Source organism: Nyctibius grandis, chromosome 20 (assembly GCF_013368605.1).
Source record: "Nyctibius grandis isolate bNycGra1 chromosome 20, bNycGra1.pri, whole genome shotgun sequence".
NCBI classification, from domain to species: Eukaryota; Metazoa; Chordata; class Aves; order Nyctibiiformes; family Nyctibiidae; genus Nyctibius; species Nyctibius grandis.
In genome coordinates this window covers 7,221,681-7,240,440 of record NC_090677.1, presented here as the reverse complement: position 1 = coordinate 7,240,440, position 18,760 = coordinate 7,221,681, and the positions used below count along the sequence as shown (strand labels likewise).

Genomic DNA, 18,760 nt, shown 5'->3' with positions numbered 1-18,760 from the left:
TTTTTTTTACATTCATTATAAATAATGCATAAGCTGGTTCAACTTTCAGTTTTACATGATGTTATAAGGACAATATATTACACTGGAACAGAACAAACTTGTTTGATAGAAAAAAAAATACAATTGTTTTCATTTATACAGAAGTCATTTTTCATGAAATGACAGCATCTGACACCGAACAGGAGACTTAACAGGTAAATGATGGAAAACCTGAGAGAGTGATGTCATTTGCTGAAAGTAAACAAAAGGATTTTACTCTTGATAGATCCAGACTGGCCCCTGCTCTGCCTTACATGTAATCTGGCTAAAATCAAGTATGTTACAATCCTTTTTTTTTTAATCAGAACTCAAAGAATTCCATTTTCCTTGTATTTGAAGTAGTAATTGGAGAATGTGCAACAATGTATACTTTTAAATAATTCTAAATTGACATAGCACTTCCACTGTGAGAATTTAGTACATATAAATTTAACTTGGGACCTCTCCTCTTCCAAAACTCCCAACCCTAGATATCTATGTGCCTTTATTTTCACAGTGATTCATAAAGCAAGAGTTGAAAACATTTAAAACACCTTCTGGTAATAAAGTAGTTAATATCTTAATTGGCAAGACCTCTTGTATGAATGAGGCCTAGAAATTCAGTGACTTTTGACTGGTACGATACCATTAAATACTTTGGTATTTTTAAAACACCTACACTGCATAGGAGACACGTTCATGCACAAAAGACCACTAATGCTTAATAACTTAGATGTTTATATGCTTATTTTCAGTAGCCTGGACTTTGTAAAACTAGCTGCTTATCTTCTGAGCTGACACGATGAACCCATAAACAACACGACACTCATTTGTAAGCAGCACTACCTTTCTCTGTGTTCCCTCCGTTTGGGAAGGGGTTGTCCTGAATTGTCCTGTAGCAACAAAAACAGTACAGTACAGAAAGGCTCTAGAATATGTAATTACAAAAGGCACTTCTGAGAATTAATTCACACAAGCATTCCAGTGAAATTGGAGTTTTGTCTAAAAACTATTTACCAAACATCTTCCTCCGTCTCCTCCTACTCTCTCCTGTGATTAGGTTAGTTTTCTGAAGCTAAGTAAAAGAAAAGTAAAGCAAGGTAGGATAGGGTGAGAAGGGGAGAAGTCAAAGTCCCCTTTCTCTGTTTCTCCCTTCTATTCCAACATCTGGGCTCCCTTTTTGGTACTGTGCTCTAGAAATGGCTGTATGTTTGTTTTATAAAAACCTGGTAACTACCAGGAGATTAAAAGAATTAGTTAAGTAGCCTAGCCTTTAAAATTGAGTAATGTGAAATCAATTCCACAATAGTTTAAGTGAAGTACTCATTCCCTCTGTTCATTGTTCAGACTTTGGTCACATCCTGAGCATCAGAAATAAACCTAGGTCAAGATACAAAGTAGTGTTAAAACGTGATAGCTAATAATATTTTTCCAAATACAGTTCTGATCATCTGAACCCCATTTACGTGGTTTCCTGGAAGTATTTTAAAACTGCTAATTTCTATAGCATAGGCATGGCTTTAGGGTGCACTTAATTACTATATTGCTAACAGGCAGCCCTGGTACTCGCATACACAGATTTATTATAACTGATACCACTTACTGAGTAACATTACATGACAGCAGATTTCCCTACTTCAAATTTTTAAAAGAAAGCTCCAATTTATGTCAGTGCAATTTGTCGATTTGACAAATTTCACATCTGTGAAAAAGGTTTTGCAGCCTGTGAAAAATAGGATATGTAAATCCCTGAATTAGCAATTACTTAGAGAAACAGCCAGTAGAGGCATTCAGAATAGCATAGCAGTGAAATAATTTACAAGGACTTTGTGATACCCCACGGTGTTCTTCCATGATTGTATTTCCATTTCCACTATATTGCGTGCATAAAGCAATGGAGGAGAAGAAGGAGGAGAGGAGGAGGAGGAGGAGGAGGAGGAAAGGAGGTCATACCCTGTGTGTCTAGTTCAGTCCCTCAACCCTCCAACTGGGAGGTAACATGTGGACATAGATAGCATTCCCTACAGCCACGTGCTCATCAGTACCAAGTGACAGTCATTTTCCATGGGTTACTCAGCAGCTTGTAGGCAGTATGATCCCAGGTTCTTTCTGGGGGACTCTTGGCTCATTACAATTGCTGTCAGAATTGTCACCTTCCTAGTGGTTCTCAGAGGCAAAACAGCTCACCCTCTTCCCCTGCATTCTCAGTTCATGCATATTTCAAGAGGTCCAGTTTCAAGTATTGCCACTAGGGCCCCTTTCACCAGTTTTATTTACATGGTTTAAGTGTGTCTTACTGGTCTGCTGGAGACAAGGCAGTTGTAGGGCAGTTGGACTATTTGCAGTAACAGGTTATATACAAGCATTTGAGCATGCAAGCTCTTACTCAGCTGCTTCTGTGCCAGACCCATCTCAGTCTTGAAGGTATTCCCAGAAAACCTGCATTTCCCCAGCCTCATCGATCAAATCGGAGGGATTACCTGTCATTCCAAACCTGGGTGCTCTTTGACCTTCATGACTACAGTACTTCTGCGTGTTGGTCTAGGAGCACTAAGGTAATACTGATCCCAGTACAATTTGGTTTATCCTGCTTTTCCTAATGCACATTTATCTTCTTCTATCGACACTAATATCCACATTTATAATGTTGAAGGAAGCTAATTTAGGCTGTTATTCCCTGAGTTCTTCATATTCGCACTGAATATGTTTCTTCACAATTAATTACAAACTTAGACTCTGGACTAGGACCTACTACAAAAGACAGGCCCTCCCCAATTACCACTCAGGCCAAAACAAACACTGCATTAATGGCAAAGTTCCATGTTTGTGAGGCCTAATGACAGGATTTCACTGAAGAAATCATTCCAGTCCCCCTCTTCATTCTCCTGCCAGTTGTTTAATAAACATACTCCACCGCTTTATTAAATTTAAAAATTATATAAACAAAACTCCCACCTTCACTTCTGTTTAGTGACTCTTTCTTTGTTTAGTGTAACTTATTTCCACATACAAAACAATTAAGGCCTCTACAATTTTTAAGTTGGCTGGCAGCACAGCTTAAAAAAAAAAAAAAGTAGTAGTCTTTATTTGCCAGCTGGGAAATTTCTTCAGGTGAAATACTGTTACACTTAGTTGGAGGCAGTAGCCTATTTACGTATTTTTAAGAAAACTTGTTTTTTCTGAGCTCTGCAGAGAAACCACCGTGAAGAATAACCCAGAAGCCTAATGCATAAGGTGGAACCTATTGCTTTACAGAAACCAGAATCAGTCTGCAGGACACGGACCGTATCAGGAAGGTCTTGCTTTCAACAGCGATTATACTGACAGTGTTGAAGACTGACCTATGACTATTACTAGGTTTGGACCATGAAGTATTCTAGAAAGCCATAAATATTTTAAAGTTTTCAATGCAGTAACGTAAGTTTGCATTAGACCTTGGCTTCAATCTACATAGGAATAATTGATTCAGTACAGTAAATTCAGAACTTATAAATTAAAACCAAAGTATCAAAATAAGTTAACCTAGAAAAATGTATGTCTCTTTTTTTACATAGTGAAGATTACTTTTAGGCAAAATTTAGCAGAAAACCAGTTTGGGAATAAACAAGAGCTCTCTTTTGGCAGTGTCTGGTTTGGGATTTAGCTCTGTCCTCTCCTAGGAGACATCTGTTAACTAAAATTCATCCATACAAAAAAGGCAACACAGTGAAAAGCTGAAATATTAACATTTCAGTAAAGTGCATGGGACTGTGGCAGACTTAATGGCTTTGCTATGACCTTATCTCAGCTGCTGAATTAAATGCTGGGGATGCCAGGTTCTTTACTATTCTATTGAGGTTGGCAATTTTTTCTTCTAGTAAATAGTTTTTCCTTTCAGCAGTTTTCTGCCGCTGTTCTGTCATCTCCAAAGCCTTCAGCAGTTGTGCATTCTCAACATAGAGATCCTTGACCATTGCATCTGCTTTAGTGTTCCTGGAAAGCTGAATTGTGAATAAAACATAATTACTCAGCAAATTAAAAGCAAAATAAAAAATAATTAAAAGCAAGAACAGTGCTGGGAAAGTATGAGAATGTGTTTATTGTAAGTCAAATATCAAAGGGAGACAACCCACCCCTTCATCTTATTTTCCCTTGTTAAAAACCCATACATTTGTGGAGTCTTTATAGATACTATGAATATTTTGAAACTGGAAAGACTTTGTAAGGAGGTCGGGCAGATGTTAGAGGGCTTCAAAGGAATCTTGTCAGATGAGTACTGCTTTATAGCATTTTTCCTCTAAGTCTAGTCCACATGAGGATCCACCAGCCCAGTGATCCCATAGAGATACTTCCTCTGAGGTTTGAATGATCAGCTCCTCCTATAAAACTGGGGAGAGCAGCCCAGCACTTCTCTACATGCTTTTGGGAACAGCCCTTTAGCAGGAGGCCCTATCAGGATAGCACTTCCTTAGCATGAAAGGGGAGACTCTACCTCAGTAGAAAACAGGTACTGTTATCACGTCATGCCCAAGTGTTCAAAAGCCACCTTCTCCTACACTGTTGAGGACTTCTGAAGAAGGCAGACCAGGGCAAGCACAAAAACCCCAAAACCATATCAAGCAAAGGGTGTGTTGGGGCAGGGGGTGTGGAGAAATCAATAATCTTACAGTAATCCTGTCTGTACTCTTCAGGAAGTTCTCTCTCCTCCTTTTCTAAGCAACTTTTCCAGTTAAGATACTTGGCTGGAATTTCATGTTTGTTTCCTGATTTTAAGGACATCAGCATACCAAACAAGCATAGTTTTAGGAAATTAATCAGCAGCGGATTCAGTCCCCAGTTTGGAGTTTTAGGAAGTTTTGGGCAAATATGCTGCACTTCAGCTGAGAAGCATTAAAAGCAAAGCACCTTTAACTTTATTCTAAGCAAGAATGGCTTGGCAGCTTTTGCCCACTTAGTTGTTTATAGAAGTAATGAGGATGATTTGAGGAAGAGAGTAAGAATGCTTACTTGTTCTTTCAGCTGATTTACTTTATCTTGGAGAAGCCTCTTCACAAGCCTCAGTTTCTGTTCAACGTCCATCATACGTTCTTCCATCATTTTTAGAAGCTGCTCATGACCCCCCTGGAAAGCAACATTTATGTGAGAATCAGTTAACAACAATCAGCTCACATTCACCAGTCTGTTTTTTCAGTTTATGCTTAAGAAAATAGCTGGCACTCCACATGTGAGCATTTTAAAGAGTCAACTAAATTAATAAACCGTTCATGGAAGCAACATGTTATAGCAACACTTCAAGGACACTTGCAGCATTGAACTAGTTTTTCAAGTAAGTTACACTTGAGATTACCAGATATAAGAAAAATTGATATAAAATTCTAAGTTCTGTCTTGACTGTGATAGTCGGATCTGGATAGTTTCCTTTCCTTGTTCTTAGGTGCTGCTATATTTCTGTTGAATGTGGGGAAAAAAAATACCAATAAAAATCTTAATAGTTTTAGAAAAAAAAATCAAGGTGAAGTCATAGAGGCATGTTAGTTTGACAGTATAACTCTCCCCTGCCAAAGCCCCCTTGAAATTGAGTAATATCCTAAAAAAGTAGGATGCTATTATCTCAAACTTGATTTTTTTTTTTTAAAGATTAGTTGTTCATAACTAACGTTTCCAAATAGTAACTCTAAAATGCTTTTGCTCTTTTTCTTCAGTGAGGTTACAGGCAGACTAACTAAAAGCAAAGTAACTCAGTGTCATGAGAGTGCCTGTTACACCAACAGTTGAGTGAAATTTTCCCAAATAAATTAGAAACACCAGGAACTAAAAGAAAGCTTGTTTGTGTTTGGGAACTTTACACACTGGCTGCAGGGAAAGGGATTCTTCATTTTAATGCTTGCTTATTACTCTAATTCTAGGAAGTCATCCTAGAAGATTAACTTTGAGAAAGCACCAAAACAAAATACCATCAGAACACCAAAGTACCTTCACAGATGTGGGGGAGGATAAATGAAAAATGGAGGGAGGAGTGTTTCAGGTAGGTAGTTGCTCATCTAAACCACTGTAGAAAGATCCCCTTATGGGATTGACTGAAGTCCACTCAACATTTTGTTTGCTCTAACACCAGAAACTCCTTCAGTCTATGAATGAGGTTATATCCTCATTTAGCTTGTGAAAGAACAAAGTTCCATCAGAGTCATCTAGAAAGCAGCTTTAGAGTGTTGCTGGACTGGATATTTTTCCAGATTAAGAAAGTACTACTAAGCAGAACTTGCAGGGGACTTTCTAGCCAAGTTATCTTGAGCTATCTTTTGTAATTGTATTGGAATTCAAAACCATGGCTGACTGCTACACTTCATATGGGTTGCAGGAGCCTTGAGTGAGTATTTAAGTGGAAACTAAGAATTATAGTTGTCTCAATACCTGTGATCCCCCTTTTTTGGCTTAAAGTTGATTTGAGAAGGTTCTGTCTAACTTCATGGGAGAAGCCAGCTCAAGCATTAGCTTTAAGGTCATCAGAAAGATAGGAGCAAAAAGATCATTGAAAGCTGAAATGGTTCATGGCTCCCAACGAGAAAAATCATAGGCCTTAAAGAGGTCTTTTCCTGACCTCTTAAAGTATTAAAAATCTAGTTTATTTTAGTAATTTGAGACAAAAGAAAAACCACTAAGGAATGTTACCCAAGCATCAAGTGTGTTAATAATTTTCCTTTTTCTGGCACTGCCTGTTTACTTTATGGCTACAGCAGCAGAATATGCCCATGTACTATGCAAATTCTTTTCTTAAATGTGCAGGTACAGCTGCTAAGGAGAAGCTGAGTATCTGTACTTAAGTACATCCCCTAATACAAATCTTTCCTAGAAGTTCTGATATGACAATCCTCGGTATCAGAGACAAATATTTTGTCTAAAATTTGTTAATTCTTGTTCATAAAACTGAAACTATTGATACTATTAAGACAAGAGACATTATGTTTAAAAAAAATTTTATTTTTCATTTACATCAAAAAAAGTCATCTTTCCCTGTTAAAAAGTTTATACATCTTATACAAAAATGCAGTATAAATACCCCAGATTTTCTTCAAATCTCATATAAAATTAGTACCATTTGAGAAAAATAGTCTCTTTCCACACTGAACAACTCCACATTTTAAATAACATAAATAAAAAGTATTTGCAACAAATTAAAAAAGACAATTTAGGAACTTTCACAAAATAGCTTCTAGACAAATAAATAGGAAATAACACTGTGGAGATTTTTTTTTTTTTTAGAAAAAAGCACAAAATAATTTGATCCTCAAGTTTCTCAGCTTATGCCAGTTCGTGTGTTTGTGTGTGTTTATCATGGTAAGGAATGAGATCGTAAGCAGCCAAGCTGTCAGAGGTGCCCAATCCTCCGGTAGGAATCTGCATGTACTGCTCGCTGCTCCGGTAGCAAGGCCTAGAGAAAGAAGGCAAGTGGGATACTTCACCCTGATATCCAGATTTTCTTTTACATACGTACGTATACTTAAAGCAAACCAGCAATACAAGCCAAGCAAGCAACGCAAGACAAAAACACACACGCAAAAGAAAACATGCAGAGTATCACATCTTCTATTTCTCTAAATCCTAGTATTAGCACTACGCGTATTGAGGAGATATTCAGGATGCATTTTCTAGATGTAAGGACTCTTCAGATGGCTCATCCGTGGTTTTGAGGGATTTAAAAAGGTCAGTGGCCGTGATTAACTGCAATTAGCAAAGCAGTTAAGTTTCTTAGAGGGAATTATCTGCCACTATATATATAAATAATCTCATAGATTGCCAAATAGCATTTGTGAAAAGTGTAGTCCAACGGACCTCCTTTGAAAACTTACTTGCATTTCTATTTTAAACCTAGTTGTAAGTCTGTTCCTGAGACAGGTGAACAAGCTGTTGGCCAGAGGTGATTTGAATTTTGAAATAAAGAGCTGAAGAAAAGGGAAGTTGAGCAACTCCAAGTACTCTGAACAAAAACATTGGTTAGCAGAGGTTCTAAGAGAACTTAGGAAAAGATTGGGTCATTAAAGGCTCCAAAATCTGGTTATAGAGCAAGGAATATGAGAACAAGTGCAGCGATTGCTGCTGTGCAGCAGGTATGAATCACAGCACTAAACACAGCAGAAACAGTCACCAGGAATTCAGAAGAGTCCAGACAGGTTAACACAGTAGAAAAGGCTCAGGAGTTTTAATTTAGTAAAATTTGAACGTATGACAGCAGTCTTTGGAGGACAATAGCTCAAGACTGACAGTGAAATGAATGAGAACACAGACCACCATAGCAATGATCAAAAAGCAATGAAAAATCACAAAGCATGAGGAATATAAAATAATTCCAAAAAGGATGGGCATAACTTTGGATACCTTATTACACAGAGGGACTCAGGATCTAAGCAAGCTGCAAAGTGCAAAGCAGCAGCAGCAAAACTAGGTGATTAAATTTACACAGAAAGAATGGAGATAACCTGACCTTGTACTCACTGGTGAAAAGATGATGAAGAGGGATTAGGATGCAATTTTTCAAGATGCTAAAGGGGACATTAAAATGGACATAAGCTCAACTAAATGTTAACCCTAGAAATCAGGACGACGAAGAAAAATCAACACTGAGAATTAAAGCAAGATCTGGTTACAGAAATGTCAAAGTTGAGACAAATTAAAACAAATTTGGCCGTGTTTATAGTTGTAGAATGCGTGTGTTTTATAATGATTTTAGAAAGTTATCTAGTAAAGCCCATCAAAAAAGCTGTAGGTGATGTTATAAACCAGAATATGCATTCACTTTAAGCAAAAAAAAAAAAAGAAAAAAATTAAAAGGATTAAGTGCATTAGTGCATTAACAGAAAATATCTGCAAAGCCTCTCTGAAAGTATTTTTAAATTCATGAAGCCTTCCAGAATAAAAGCTTTTACAGGAAATGTAGTTCTACAGATAAATCACTTCTACAAGTTCCAGGATGTGACTAGTTTGCAAATTGTTTCTCAGGCTTTCAAAGGCAAAATTACAAAGTCATCACTCCTAATGCGATACACAGCACATTCATTTGCAGATGCTACTGCTGTAATATGGCTTTTATTGATTTCAAAATTAAACTGCGCACTCTACTTTCCATTGTACGTGACCAAGTACATTAGCCTGTGGTAATGCACTTCTATCAGCACTCAGATGAAAGGGAGAGAACCTTACAATTGATTTATTTTTACTTATCCTATATTATTTGCTATTAAGTTTTCTTTTTTTTTGGGGGGGGGGGGGGGGGTGTGTGTGTGTAACTTTTTGATTTTATGCCTTTATTAAAAAAAGAATTTTTACTTCAAAATTACTTTTGGAAACTTTAGAAACAGCGCATATACTCTCTCTCCATAATACCTTTTTTCCAGAATACATGTTCAGAGTTTTTTCAGCTTCAAAATCTTGGTCATCTTATTATTTTTCTAAAAGCATAACTGCAATCTGAGTTAAAAATGTAAAGTGTGTTTTTTTTTTTCTCCTCCTAATAGATTAATAAAATCTTTAGTATTTTATCGAAGCTCTTTAGAGCTTTATCTTTTCTTTAGAGCTTTTATCTAACCTATCTTATAAGGTAAAGTTGTAATATTATTTTAAGACCTAAGGCCGGAGCCAAAGCTTTAGAGTTTTAGACATTCAGTTACTTTTTGAAGAAAAAAGGCATTTGGCAAGCCTGCTCCCCAAGCTTAATTTTATACGGGAAATGCAAACTTTTCTACCTATTGCCTATAATTCAGTGTTACATGTTAAAAAGCAACAGTAACAGTGTTCTCCAAACAATGTCTTGTTGTATGGCCAAATGATGAAGGTAGGCCGACCTTATAAAAAGGATTAATTTGTTTGTATTCTGCTCTGCTACAGCTGACAGAACTCCACGGGACAGCAACAGCCCAAGCTAGTATTTTATGTGTGATGGGTACGTGCTTGTGCAACATGTGGTGTAGCGTATTTTTTAAAACAATGGTTCCAGACATGGACATCAGGTAAAGAAAACAACACACCAACCCCTGTAAACACTTACTGCACATTGATCAGAAGGAGAAAAGCCAGTTGAGTGTGGATGGGAGCGTTTGTTATTTCAAGAAGATTAAGAGGACTTCAGAATTAAGCTATGGCTCATGCTAAATAACAAAGGTTTGTTTTGTACATATCTTTGATAGAATAAATTTTAATTTTAATTTTTGAACTGGCATAAACAGAGAATGGATCTCATCAGAATTGAAAAAAAACCCAAGAAAACTAACGAGATATCCTTTTAAAGTTGTAACCTGCAGAGTAATGAGAGCTTTACCTGTTGCATGTTTGTTTCCGAGGGTCTGCTTTCAAGTTCTTCCTGAAGACGTTGACTCCTCCTCTCTGCTTGTAGTAGCTGGTGTTGGAGCTGCACGAACTGTTCCTTGGGCACCATAGCACAGCCTTGCTGCTGGAGCTCCCGGGAGTGCGGTGATGGGCTAAGCATCACACTGGTGCTTGAGTGGAGCATCTGAAAAGTAAATCAGCCATCAGGAGAAAGCAGCGCTACTGTTCATACAACATGTCTTAGTGATGCACTAGACAGCAGGTTAGTCTTGAACAATTTCTTGTATGCAAGAGGCACAGGCCTGAACTCAGTAACAGAAGCTAAATAGACAACTTCTCTTTCCAACGAAAAAAGATGCATCTTTATGTGCAGTTCTAAAGGAATCTGAGCATTGATTTATAATTTCAGGCCTGAATTATAAATTCACTGAATTTCTGATGAAGTCTTGTCAAAGTTAATGGGCCTGTGGTGGGCTTTAACTTAATAGTCCTTTTAAATTTAACCTTGATCTGAGCAGCTCTTCTAAGAATACATTCCACTTACAAATAAAAGCACTAGCATGAGGCAGGCTGAAGAAGTTGCCCACCAGTGCTGATTATTCCTAGTCTTTACTCTAGGATGGAGAGATAACATTCTCAAAAGCAAAACAAATTTTCAAGGTAATGTATGATGACTTAAGTAATTTGATGCCAGGTGCTATATTACATTCAGAATTTAGAATCCCATATATCTTTCCTTATGTTCACTACTAACTAGAAATTTTAACACATTTTATAATTGTCAGTGACACTCTTACAAGAGTAGCATTGCAGCCATGAGAGCCTAAGTTGGATAAACTGGCCCAGCACTAGATGATCTTTCGGACAGTATTAAGAGCTAAGATTATTTCATGTGGCTATTTATCAATTTTCTAGACTGAAGTAAAATCCAGGTAAGGCTAGCTCACTGTTGTAATAGGTTATAACACTAAAAAAAGACCAGAACTGCACAGTAAAACCCCCTGATGTTTCAGGCAAGCTGATTTGCATCTTGAATTTGCATAAGATTAATCCTTTCCTCCCATAAGGTTCAGTTGACCACATCATGAAATTCTCACCTATTGTCTCAAAACCATTACTCTGGAAAAGGCATATAAGATTGTCAGTGGTTTTAATTTTCCTGTTACAAGTGGTAGAATCAAGGTGTCAGTTCATAATCATATTTCAGTTATTGAGTTAATCTATAATGTAAACAGCTATAAGCATTTTTCATAATGCTGCAGCTCTTCTGGCCGTATTAGCATCTGCACATCTTTGCTGGCCCAGGTAAACAGAAAATAGGTTTGTAAGTATTTTAAAATAAAACTACTTGTATTTTTTTAAGCTATCAGGAGGTTGTCTTGAATCAACTTGTCTATAAAGGAGCTACTCTTTTACTGACAATATAAATAGTAAAAATAATGAGCTCTTGATGGAATTTGTTTAGGGTTTCCTGTAATGTTGTGAAGCACACAAGTACCTAATGAAATTGCTGAAGAAACAGTCAATGTTAACAGCATCTTAAAAATAAATAACCAGTGGCTAATGAAAACAATATAGTCTTTGCTGTATTCATCTGTGGAAGAAAGTGGAACAATAATGAACTTGCTAAACTATTAGGGATGACACTGCGTGCGATCACATATCAGTTAATATTAAGGAAACATTTGACAGCCTGGTGAAAAAGCATGCAGATATCAGAGGTAAGTATGAAAACACCTTCAAGCCTCACAGTCAATGGGTTAGAAAGGAAGGGGTTGAGCCACTTTTCATTTTCTTATGATCATTTTAATTCTTTTGAATGGAATTGGTTATTTCTCTCCATTTTCATGGCAATGCCTTAGAAGTACGCAACTTCTTGGCCTACAGAATCAAATTGCACAATATACTAACCATGAATAAGTTAATGTAAAATTTTTACTTGACAGCTGCACTAAAATGAATAGTGGCTTCTTTACTTAAAAGATGCATGGTATAATAAAAAAAAGATCCATAAAAAAGAAATGTTGTCTCCATGCTATGGTAGTACATTGAAAATGATTGCTCTACCTTCGTACACTATTTCAGAAAGAGAACTGCACCCTTCTCTGCTAGTTCCAACCACTGAGCTCTAGACAGGTTAGCCATGAACAAAAGGAGAACAGGCACAAAAGAGAAAGTTAGAAGTCATAAAGTGCTAAGTGAATATTATAACATTTTCCCAGCAGGTGTATATCAGGAGTAACAAAAGTCCTGCATGTTTGAAATACAGGTTTTAGGAGAAAATGCAATTCCATGCTTGGTGCTTATATTAAAGGCTTTAACCTTGCTTGGAATTTTCCCAAAGCTTAATTAAGACTATATAAATAAAAGAACAGGGCATATAAATAGTCTTTTCAGTAACTTGTCAGAATCTCATCTTTTCTAATCAAGTTTGTACAATTTTACAGCTAATTACACAGTATATTCAGCATAACATGTTTCCCATTTGCTTACTTGATGAAAAACATGAAGTCTATTAACAGTGTTGTAAAAGCCTCATCTGGAAGATGCTTTCATTTGTCAAGCAAGTCAGAATTGTGGGGTTTTTTTTATATTCTGTTTTAAATTCAAATTCAGAACATCAAGTTTAGGCAAGACTGCTGAGAGACAACTCAGAGGTCTAGCCTGACGTTAAGGGATACACTAACTTAACATAGTTAAGCTTGCCTATTCCTGTAAGCAAGGACACCTAAGAATTATGCAGTTTTTATAACATCCAGCATGATTTGTCTCCAGCAGTACTGAACAAACATCCACATTTACAGCAGGCTTTGGAAGAATCTCTATTGAAGTTGCCACTCATGCCTTTAGATTAACAGCGAGTTGTGTAAGCTGTTATTCTATCACGATCTAGATAAGATAGCAAGGCTTAAATTCAGCAAGTTATTCCCCTAGTATATGAGAACAGGTTTCTACATTAAGAGCAGCATTACGCAAATATTAGTTAGGAAACTTGAGGTTACATGTTTTAGGAAAGAAAAGGAAAGTGTTAGCCTTGCCTCAAGCACAGAAACAAAGTTATTTGCTATTTGATTTTGTATCTGAAGCTTAATGAATTATGATAAACCACAACATGCTTCAGAGAAGCGTTTGTCCCACTAACATCTTGATCATGAGAGATGAGATTAGGCATTAGAGGAGATTAATTCTTCTAGTTTTGATTATTCCTCTGTCTGTACACACATAGAAGTTGCTTTTAAATAAATTCATAGATGCAGTGAGATAGTGCTAAAGCCCCACGCTATTCAGTACAGTCAACACTGATTGAAAAGTACCTCCATTAACTGATCATCCAGTTTGACTTGCTTTTTTCTTAGCCCTTCATTTTCTGAGCTGGTTTCCAGTTCACGTTCAAGAGAATTCATCTGACTGATCTATTAAAGACAAGAAGTTTCTTTAGAAAGATAGTAGTGCTTATTTTATCTGTTTGGGTTTTTTTTTCAATATGCAAGTTATGAATCATTGCACATCAAGACAATTCAAGATTAAAAGACATAAGTATTTGGACAAGTGTAATGCTTTGCTGAAAACCATGTCTAAGACAATGTTATACAGCATCTCTGACACAGGTCTCAAAGAACAGGCCGGGTAACGGATTTTTAATCTAAAGATGGTAACGCTGGCATATGAGCACTGCATATTGCAGAGCACTTGAGCAGGCTGCGTTTTGTTTGTGGTTCCCACGTTCTGCCACTGAACGGTTTGTACTGACTAGAAGTCCTGCAGCACATTGGCATAGACTTCCACGCTGCATGCTCTGCAGAAGCACAGAAGACAGGCAGCTCCTTGGGACAGGGATTCATAAGAGACAGAGTGCAAAGCTCAGAGTAAAAGAAGAAAGTGACAGCTTACCACATCAGCTCTTAGAGATGGAAAGTCCTGCATTGAGTCACGTATCTACCATCTAAAACTAACCTTCCTGTTTGCAGATGACAACTCCTTCTGAAGCTGTTCACACTCTCTCTTCAAGCTTAACTTCTCTTGCTCTATGGCTTTGACGATACCTGACTGGCTTTGATGCTTTTGGTGCTTTAGGGAAAGGACAGTAGATTCCAGCTGTCGGATCTAAAGAGATCAGAGATGAACAAATGTGGAAAGACATTCCAGACCATTCAAAAAATCAAATTGCATCTACTTCATCTAAAATACCGAGTACCAATCGATTTTGGACTCAGATTCTGGTGTATTTTTGACATTTTAGCTTCGAGCAACAAAAGGTCTTTCCCTTCCTCCTCCCCATAATCTGCCTAATACTGTCAGCCAAGAAATTAGACATGAAGAATGCTGGGAATATTTTTATGAAAAAAAAAAATTGAAGGGCGTTAACTGAAAGTCAGACCAGAATCTTAGACAAGAGTTACCAGGATTTTCTTTTTAAAAAGAGCTGTTTGAAGTGTCATGAAAGTGTCTGCACACTCAGTGCAGATATAGAGGAAAACTATTCCATTATGCATTCTTTCTGCAAATGTTTCTATTCAAAACTAATGAGCCACATTCCTCGGCCGTATTACCCACTGCAAACCAGGAATCGTTATGTTCTGCCTAGCACGCAGCGACCGCCTCTGATCACAGAATGACAGGGATTGGAAGGGACCTCGAAAGATCATCTAGTCCAATCCCCCGCCGGAGCAGGATTACCCAGATCATGTCACACAGGAACGCGTCCAGACGGGTTTTGAATGTCTCCAGAGAAGGAGACTCCGCAACCTCTCTGGGCAGCCTGTGCCAGTGTTCAGTCACCCTCACTATAAAGAAGTTTTTCCTCATATTTATGTGGAACCTCCTGTGTTCCAGCTTGCACCCGTTGCCCCTTGTCCTGTCAAGGGATGTCACTGAGAAGAGCCTGGCTCCATCCACATGACACTTGCCCTTTACATATTTATAAACATTAATGAGGTCACCCCTCAGTCTCCTCTTCTCCAAGCTAAAGAGACCCAGCTCCCTCAGCCTCTCCTCATAAGGGAGATGTTCCACCCCCTTAATCATCTTCGTGGCTCTGCGCTGGACTCTCTCTAGCAGTTCCCTGTCCTTCTTGAACTGAGGGGCCCAGAACTGGACACAATATTCCAGATGCGGCCTCACCAGGGCAGAGTAGAGGGGGAGGAGAACCTCTCTCGACCTGCTGACCACACCCCTTCTAATACACCCCAGGATGCCATTGGCCTTCTTGGCCACAAGGGCACACTGCTGGCTCATGGCCATCCTGCTGTCTGCTAGGACCCCCAGGTCCCTTTCCCCTACGCTGCTCTCCAACAGTCTGTCCAACTTGTACTCATACATGGGGTTGTTCTTGCCCGGATGCAGGACTCTACACTTGCCCTTGTTATAGTTCATTAAATTTCTCCTCACCCAACTCTCCAGCCTGTCTAGGTCTCTCTGAATGGCAGCACTGGTGTGTCAGCCACTCCTCCCAGTTTGGTGTCATCAGGGAACTTGCTGACAGTGCACTCAGTCATTAATGAATATATTGAATAGTACTGGTCCCAGTACCGACCCTTGAGGGACTCCACTAGACACAGGCCTCCCACTAGACTCTGATCTGTCGGCTTGCTCAGCTTACCTTCTCCCTGGAGTGAGTCAGGTCTGTCTTAGTGCTCTGGACTTCTCTCTGCAGCCTCTCATTCTCCTGCCTGAGCAGCTGCTGCTCCTGTTTCGTCAGCTGGTCCAGTTCATCCCAGTCTAGTTGCCTCTGTTGGTCCTGCAGCCCTGAGGAAGGCACAGCCAGTTCTAGAACCCGGTTCTTAAGACAGACAGAATTGCAGCGTTAGGCCTTAAACAAAGCAGCAGACATTTTCTCTAGTCAGGTGGGTTTTAAGTAGGCTTTCAGTAACTGCAGACTCTAAAGTCGCAGGATCCCCCCCTTCCTCCCAGCCTACACGCTGTTTTCCACTAAGAAACCCAACATGCAAATCACAGATCAAAACCAAAGTGTTCCCCTGCGCTAAAATCATAGATAATAGCTGTGTGCCAGAACGGCTGACAGGAGTGCAGAGTTCAACAACACAAAAAAGCAATTTGTGCTCCATTTCACAGCCTCATCAAGGAAATAATAGAACTCAGTATTATATATTATTCGGTAATAGCTGTAATTTAGTTCCTGTTGTACAATTCTGAAACAGCCTCTTTTCCATGTGGACATTAAATGTTCCTTAATTACACGGCAAACAAGCCAAATTACTAACTGAATTCATAATACCAATCCCAAGATTGCTGTCTACAGCCTTTCACTTCCAGCTCCTCATCAGTTAAGAGAGGCTGATATAATACTGTGCCTTTCAAAAACAAGTCTGACTGAAAATTAGATCCCCCTGTCAATTACTAGTTTGGTTTTTCGTATGTTTACAGTTTTGATGGGTGTAAATTTACACATTGTGCACAGATTTTTTTTTTTTAAAAAGATCTCTTTCGGGGAAGAATGGAGACTCAGGAGATGGACTGATCATTGCCTGTCCTCACATTCAAAACTTCAAATACATTTTTTAAAAATAAGTTTAAACTGCACATTATATACAATCCGACAAGACTGATTATAATTAACTAGTTTAAAATGTAAAACTACTAAATACAGAAAACATCATTAAAATAGGGCTTTTTTTGTACCCACCTCCTTTCAGCTTTATTTTTTTAAAATTATTGGCTTTATATCAGTTGTTTTAAAAAAAAAAAAAAATCAGTAGTTGCATAACTCAGAGTCTACTTGCTCAAGACTGCAGCACTATTTGTGTCCTTTTAGTGGACAAGCCAACCTAAAGAAATAAGTTGGCTCCAGCAGCAGGCCCCAGGACAGCAGCAGCTGGTGTCCATAAACCCTGGCATGCAAAGTTGGGTGACTTTGAGGTACCTGGAGTCCATTACCTTTTCATTGGCATTCTGCAGTTGCTTGTGTAAAGACATCACTTCTTGTTTAAGAGTTTCCTTCTCCTGCTGCGTCACCCGTAAGTCTGATTTTAGCCTGGACATTTGAAGGTTGGTATTTTGCAGCGTTTCATCTAGACTCTGAACCTGTAACGAGCAGGAACACAGCTTGGCATTTGCTGGACCAAGATTTCTCGTAAGCTTGGTCTGCTAGGGTGTGTATGCACCACGTATCACACATATTGAGGATCTCTGATGGAAGGAGTGAAGAAGTTATAATGCCGACAGCCCCCTTTAAAAATGCTAAATGATTTTCTGACTTTCTATTCCAAATTAGTAGCCATGCACTTTGAACACAGCCACAATACTGCATTCAGAGACACATCTGGAGGGTCTGACCTATGAGGAACGGCTGAGGGAGCTGGGGGTGTTTAGCCTGGAGAAGAGGAGGCTCAGAGGTGACCTTATTGCAGTCTACAACTACCTGAAGGGAGGTTGTAGTGCAGTGGGAGTCGGCCTCTTCTCCCAGGCAACTAGCAGTAGGACAAGAGGACACAGCCTCAAGCTTCACCAGGGGAGGTTCAGGTTGGACATTAGGAAGCATTTCTTCTCAGCAAGGGTCATTAGCCATTGTAAGGGGCTGCCCAGAGAGGTGGTGGAGTCACCATCTCTGGAGGGGTTTAAAAAAAGACTGGACATGGCACTTAGTGCCCTGGTCTAGTTGACATGGTGGTGTCAGGGCAACGGTTGGACTCTATGATCCCAGAGGGCTCTTCCAACTTCATTGATTCTGTGATACTGTGATCTTCCAGCCCTGAATATTTGTTGTGATATGCTGGGAAGAGAAGATTTCTCTTCAATTATTTATTTTTCCTGGCAGCCCACGGCCAACAGGAAACCCCAAGTGTACTCGGCCAAGCAGACAGCCATTCGTTCCCCTCCCCTGCCTGGTGAGAGACAAGCCATCGCCAGAAGAGCGGGGAGCGACAGCAGAGTCTCTGCAGTATTTTAGAAATAACTGGGCAGATTGAATTGGCAAAAGGAACTTGGCTGTAATGCAAACCAACATGGCTTATTCTCGGGGGGGAAAAAAGTCCCTCTAGCATTTAACAAGTTTCCTCTTGTCCTTTAAGAACATCGCTTTGCAAGCCCATCAAAGCAGCCATTCTGAGCTGCATGACATCTTTGCACACAGTAGAAGAGGGCTGCTTTTCATGAAAAAAGCACTACAAGAGATTATAAAAATGCTCTTGACCTAGGGCTATAACAAAAATCACTATTATACCTTTTCTTGTGAAACGGTGAGCTGTGCTTTCAGGGCCTGACTCTGCTGTTCCCAGGTCTTCTGTTCCTGCTTCAAGCTGCCAATTGCATTCTCTAAGCAGCTTACTCTAGCTACCTGAAATGAGATTACATCGGTAAGCCCGACTCATACAGGATTTTCTTTAACTCCATTTGACTTTGAGAGTTAAGCTAGAGGAAGTTACAGCTAGGCAAAGAAAATGCAGGAGAGCAAAAAACCCCTCAGCTCCCAGCCTGAATCTCCACACAA

The 18,760-nt window shown here is 38.9% G+C and overlaps 1 protein-coding gene across 1 annotated transcript in view; it reads right to left on the bottom strand.

Moving 5' to 3' along the window:
* Window positions 1–3,770: 3,770 nt before the first annotated feature.
* Window positions 3,771–18,760, bottom strand: part of NIN (ninein) — a 62,746-nt gene continuing 47,756 nt past the window's right edge. Inside the window, exons 23-30 of the mRNA XM_068416605.1 lie at window positions 18,494–18,607; window positions 17,209–17,355; window positions 15,914–16,093; window positions 14,269–14,418; window positions 13,629–13,727; window positions 10,307–10,498; window positions 5,005–5,118; window positions 3,771–3,998 (exon numbers count right to left, since the gene is read on the bottom strand). Of these exons, the coding sequence (XP_068272706.1) occupies window positions 3,789–3,998; window positions 5,005–5,118; window positions 10,307–10,498; window positions 13,629–13,727; window positions 14,269–14,418; window positions 15,914–16,093; window positions 17,209–17,355; window positions 18,494–18,607 (1,206 nt within the window). The 3' untranslated portion in view covers window positions 3,771–3,788. The remainder of the gene's footprint in view (window positions 3,999–5,004; window positions 5,119–10,306; window positions 10,499–13,628; window positions 13,728–14,268; window positions 14,419–15,913; window positions 16,094–17,208; window positions 17,356–18,493; window positions 18,608–18,760) is intronic.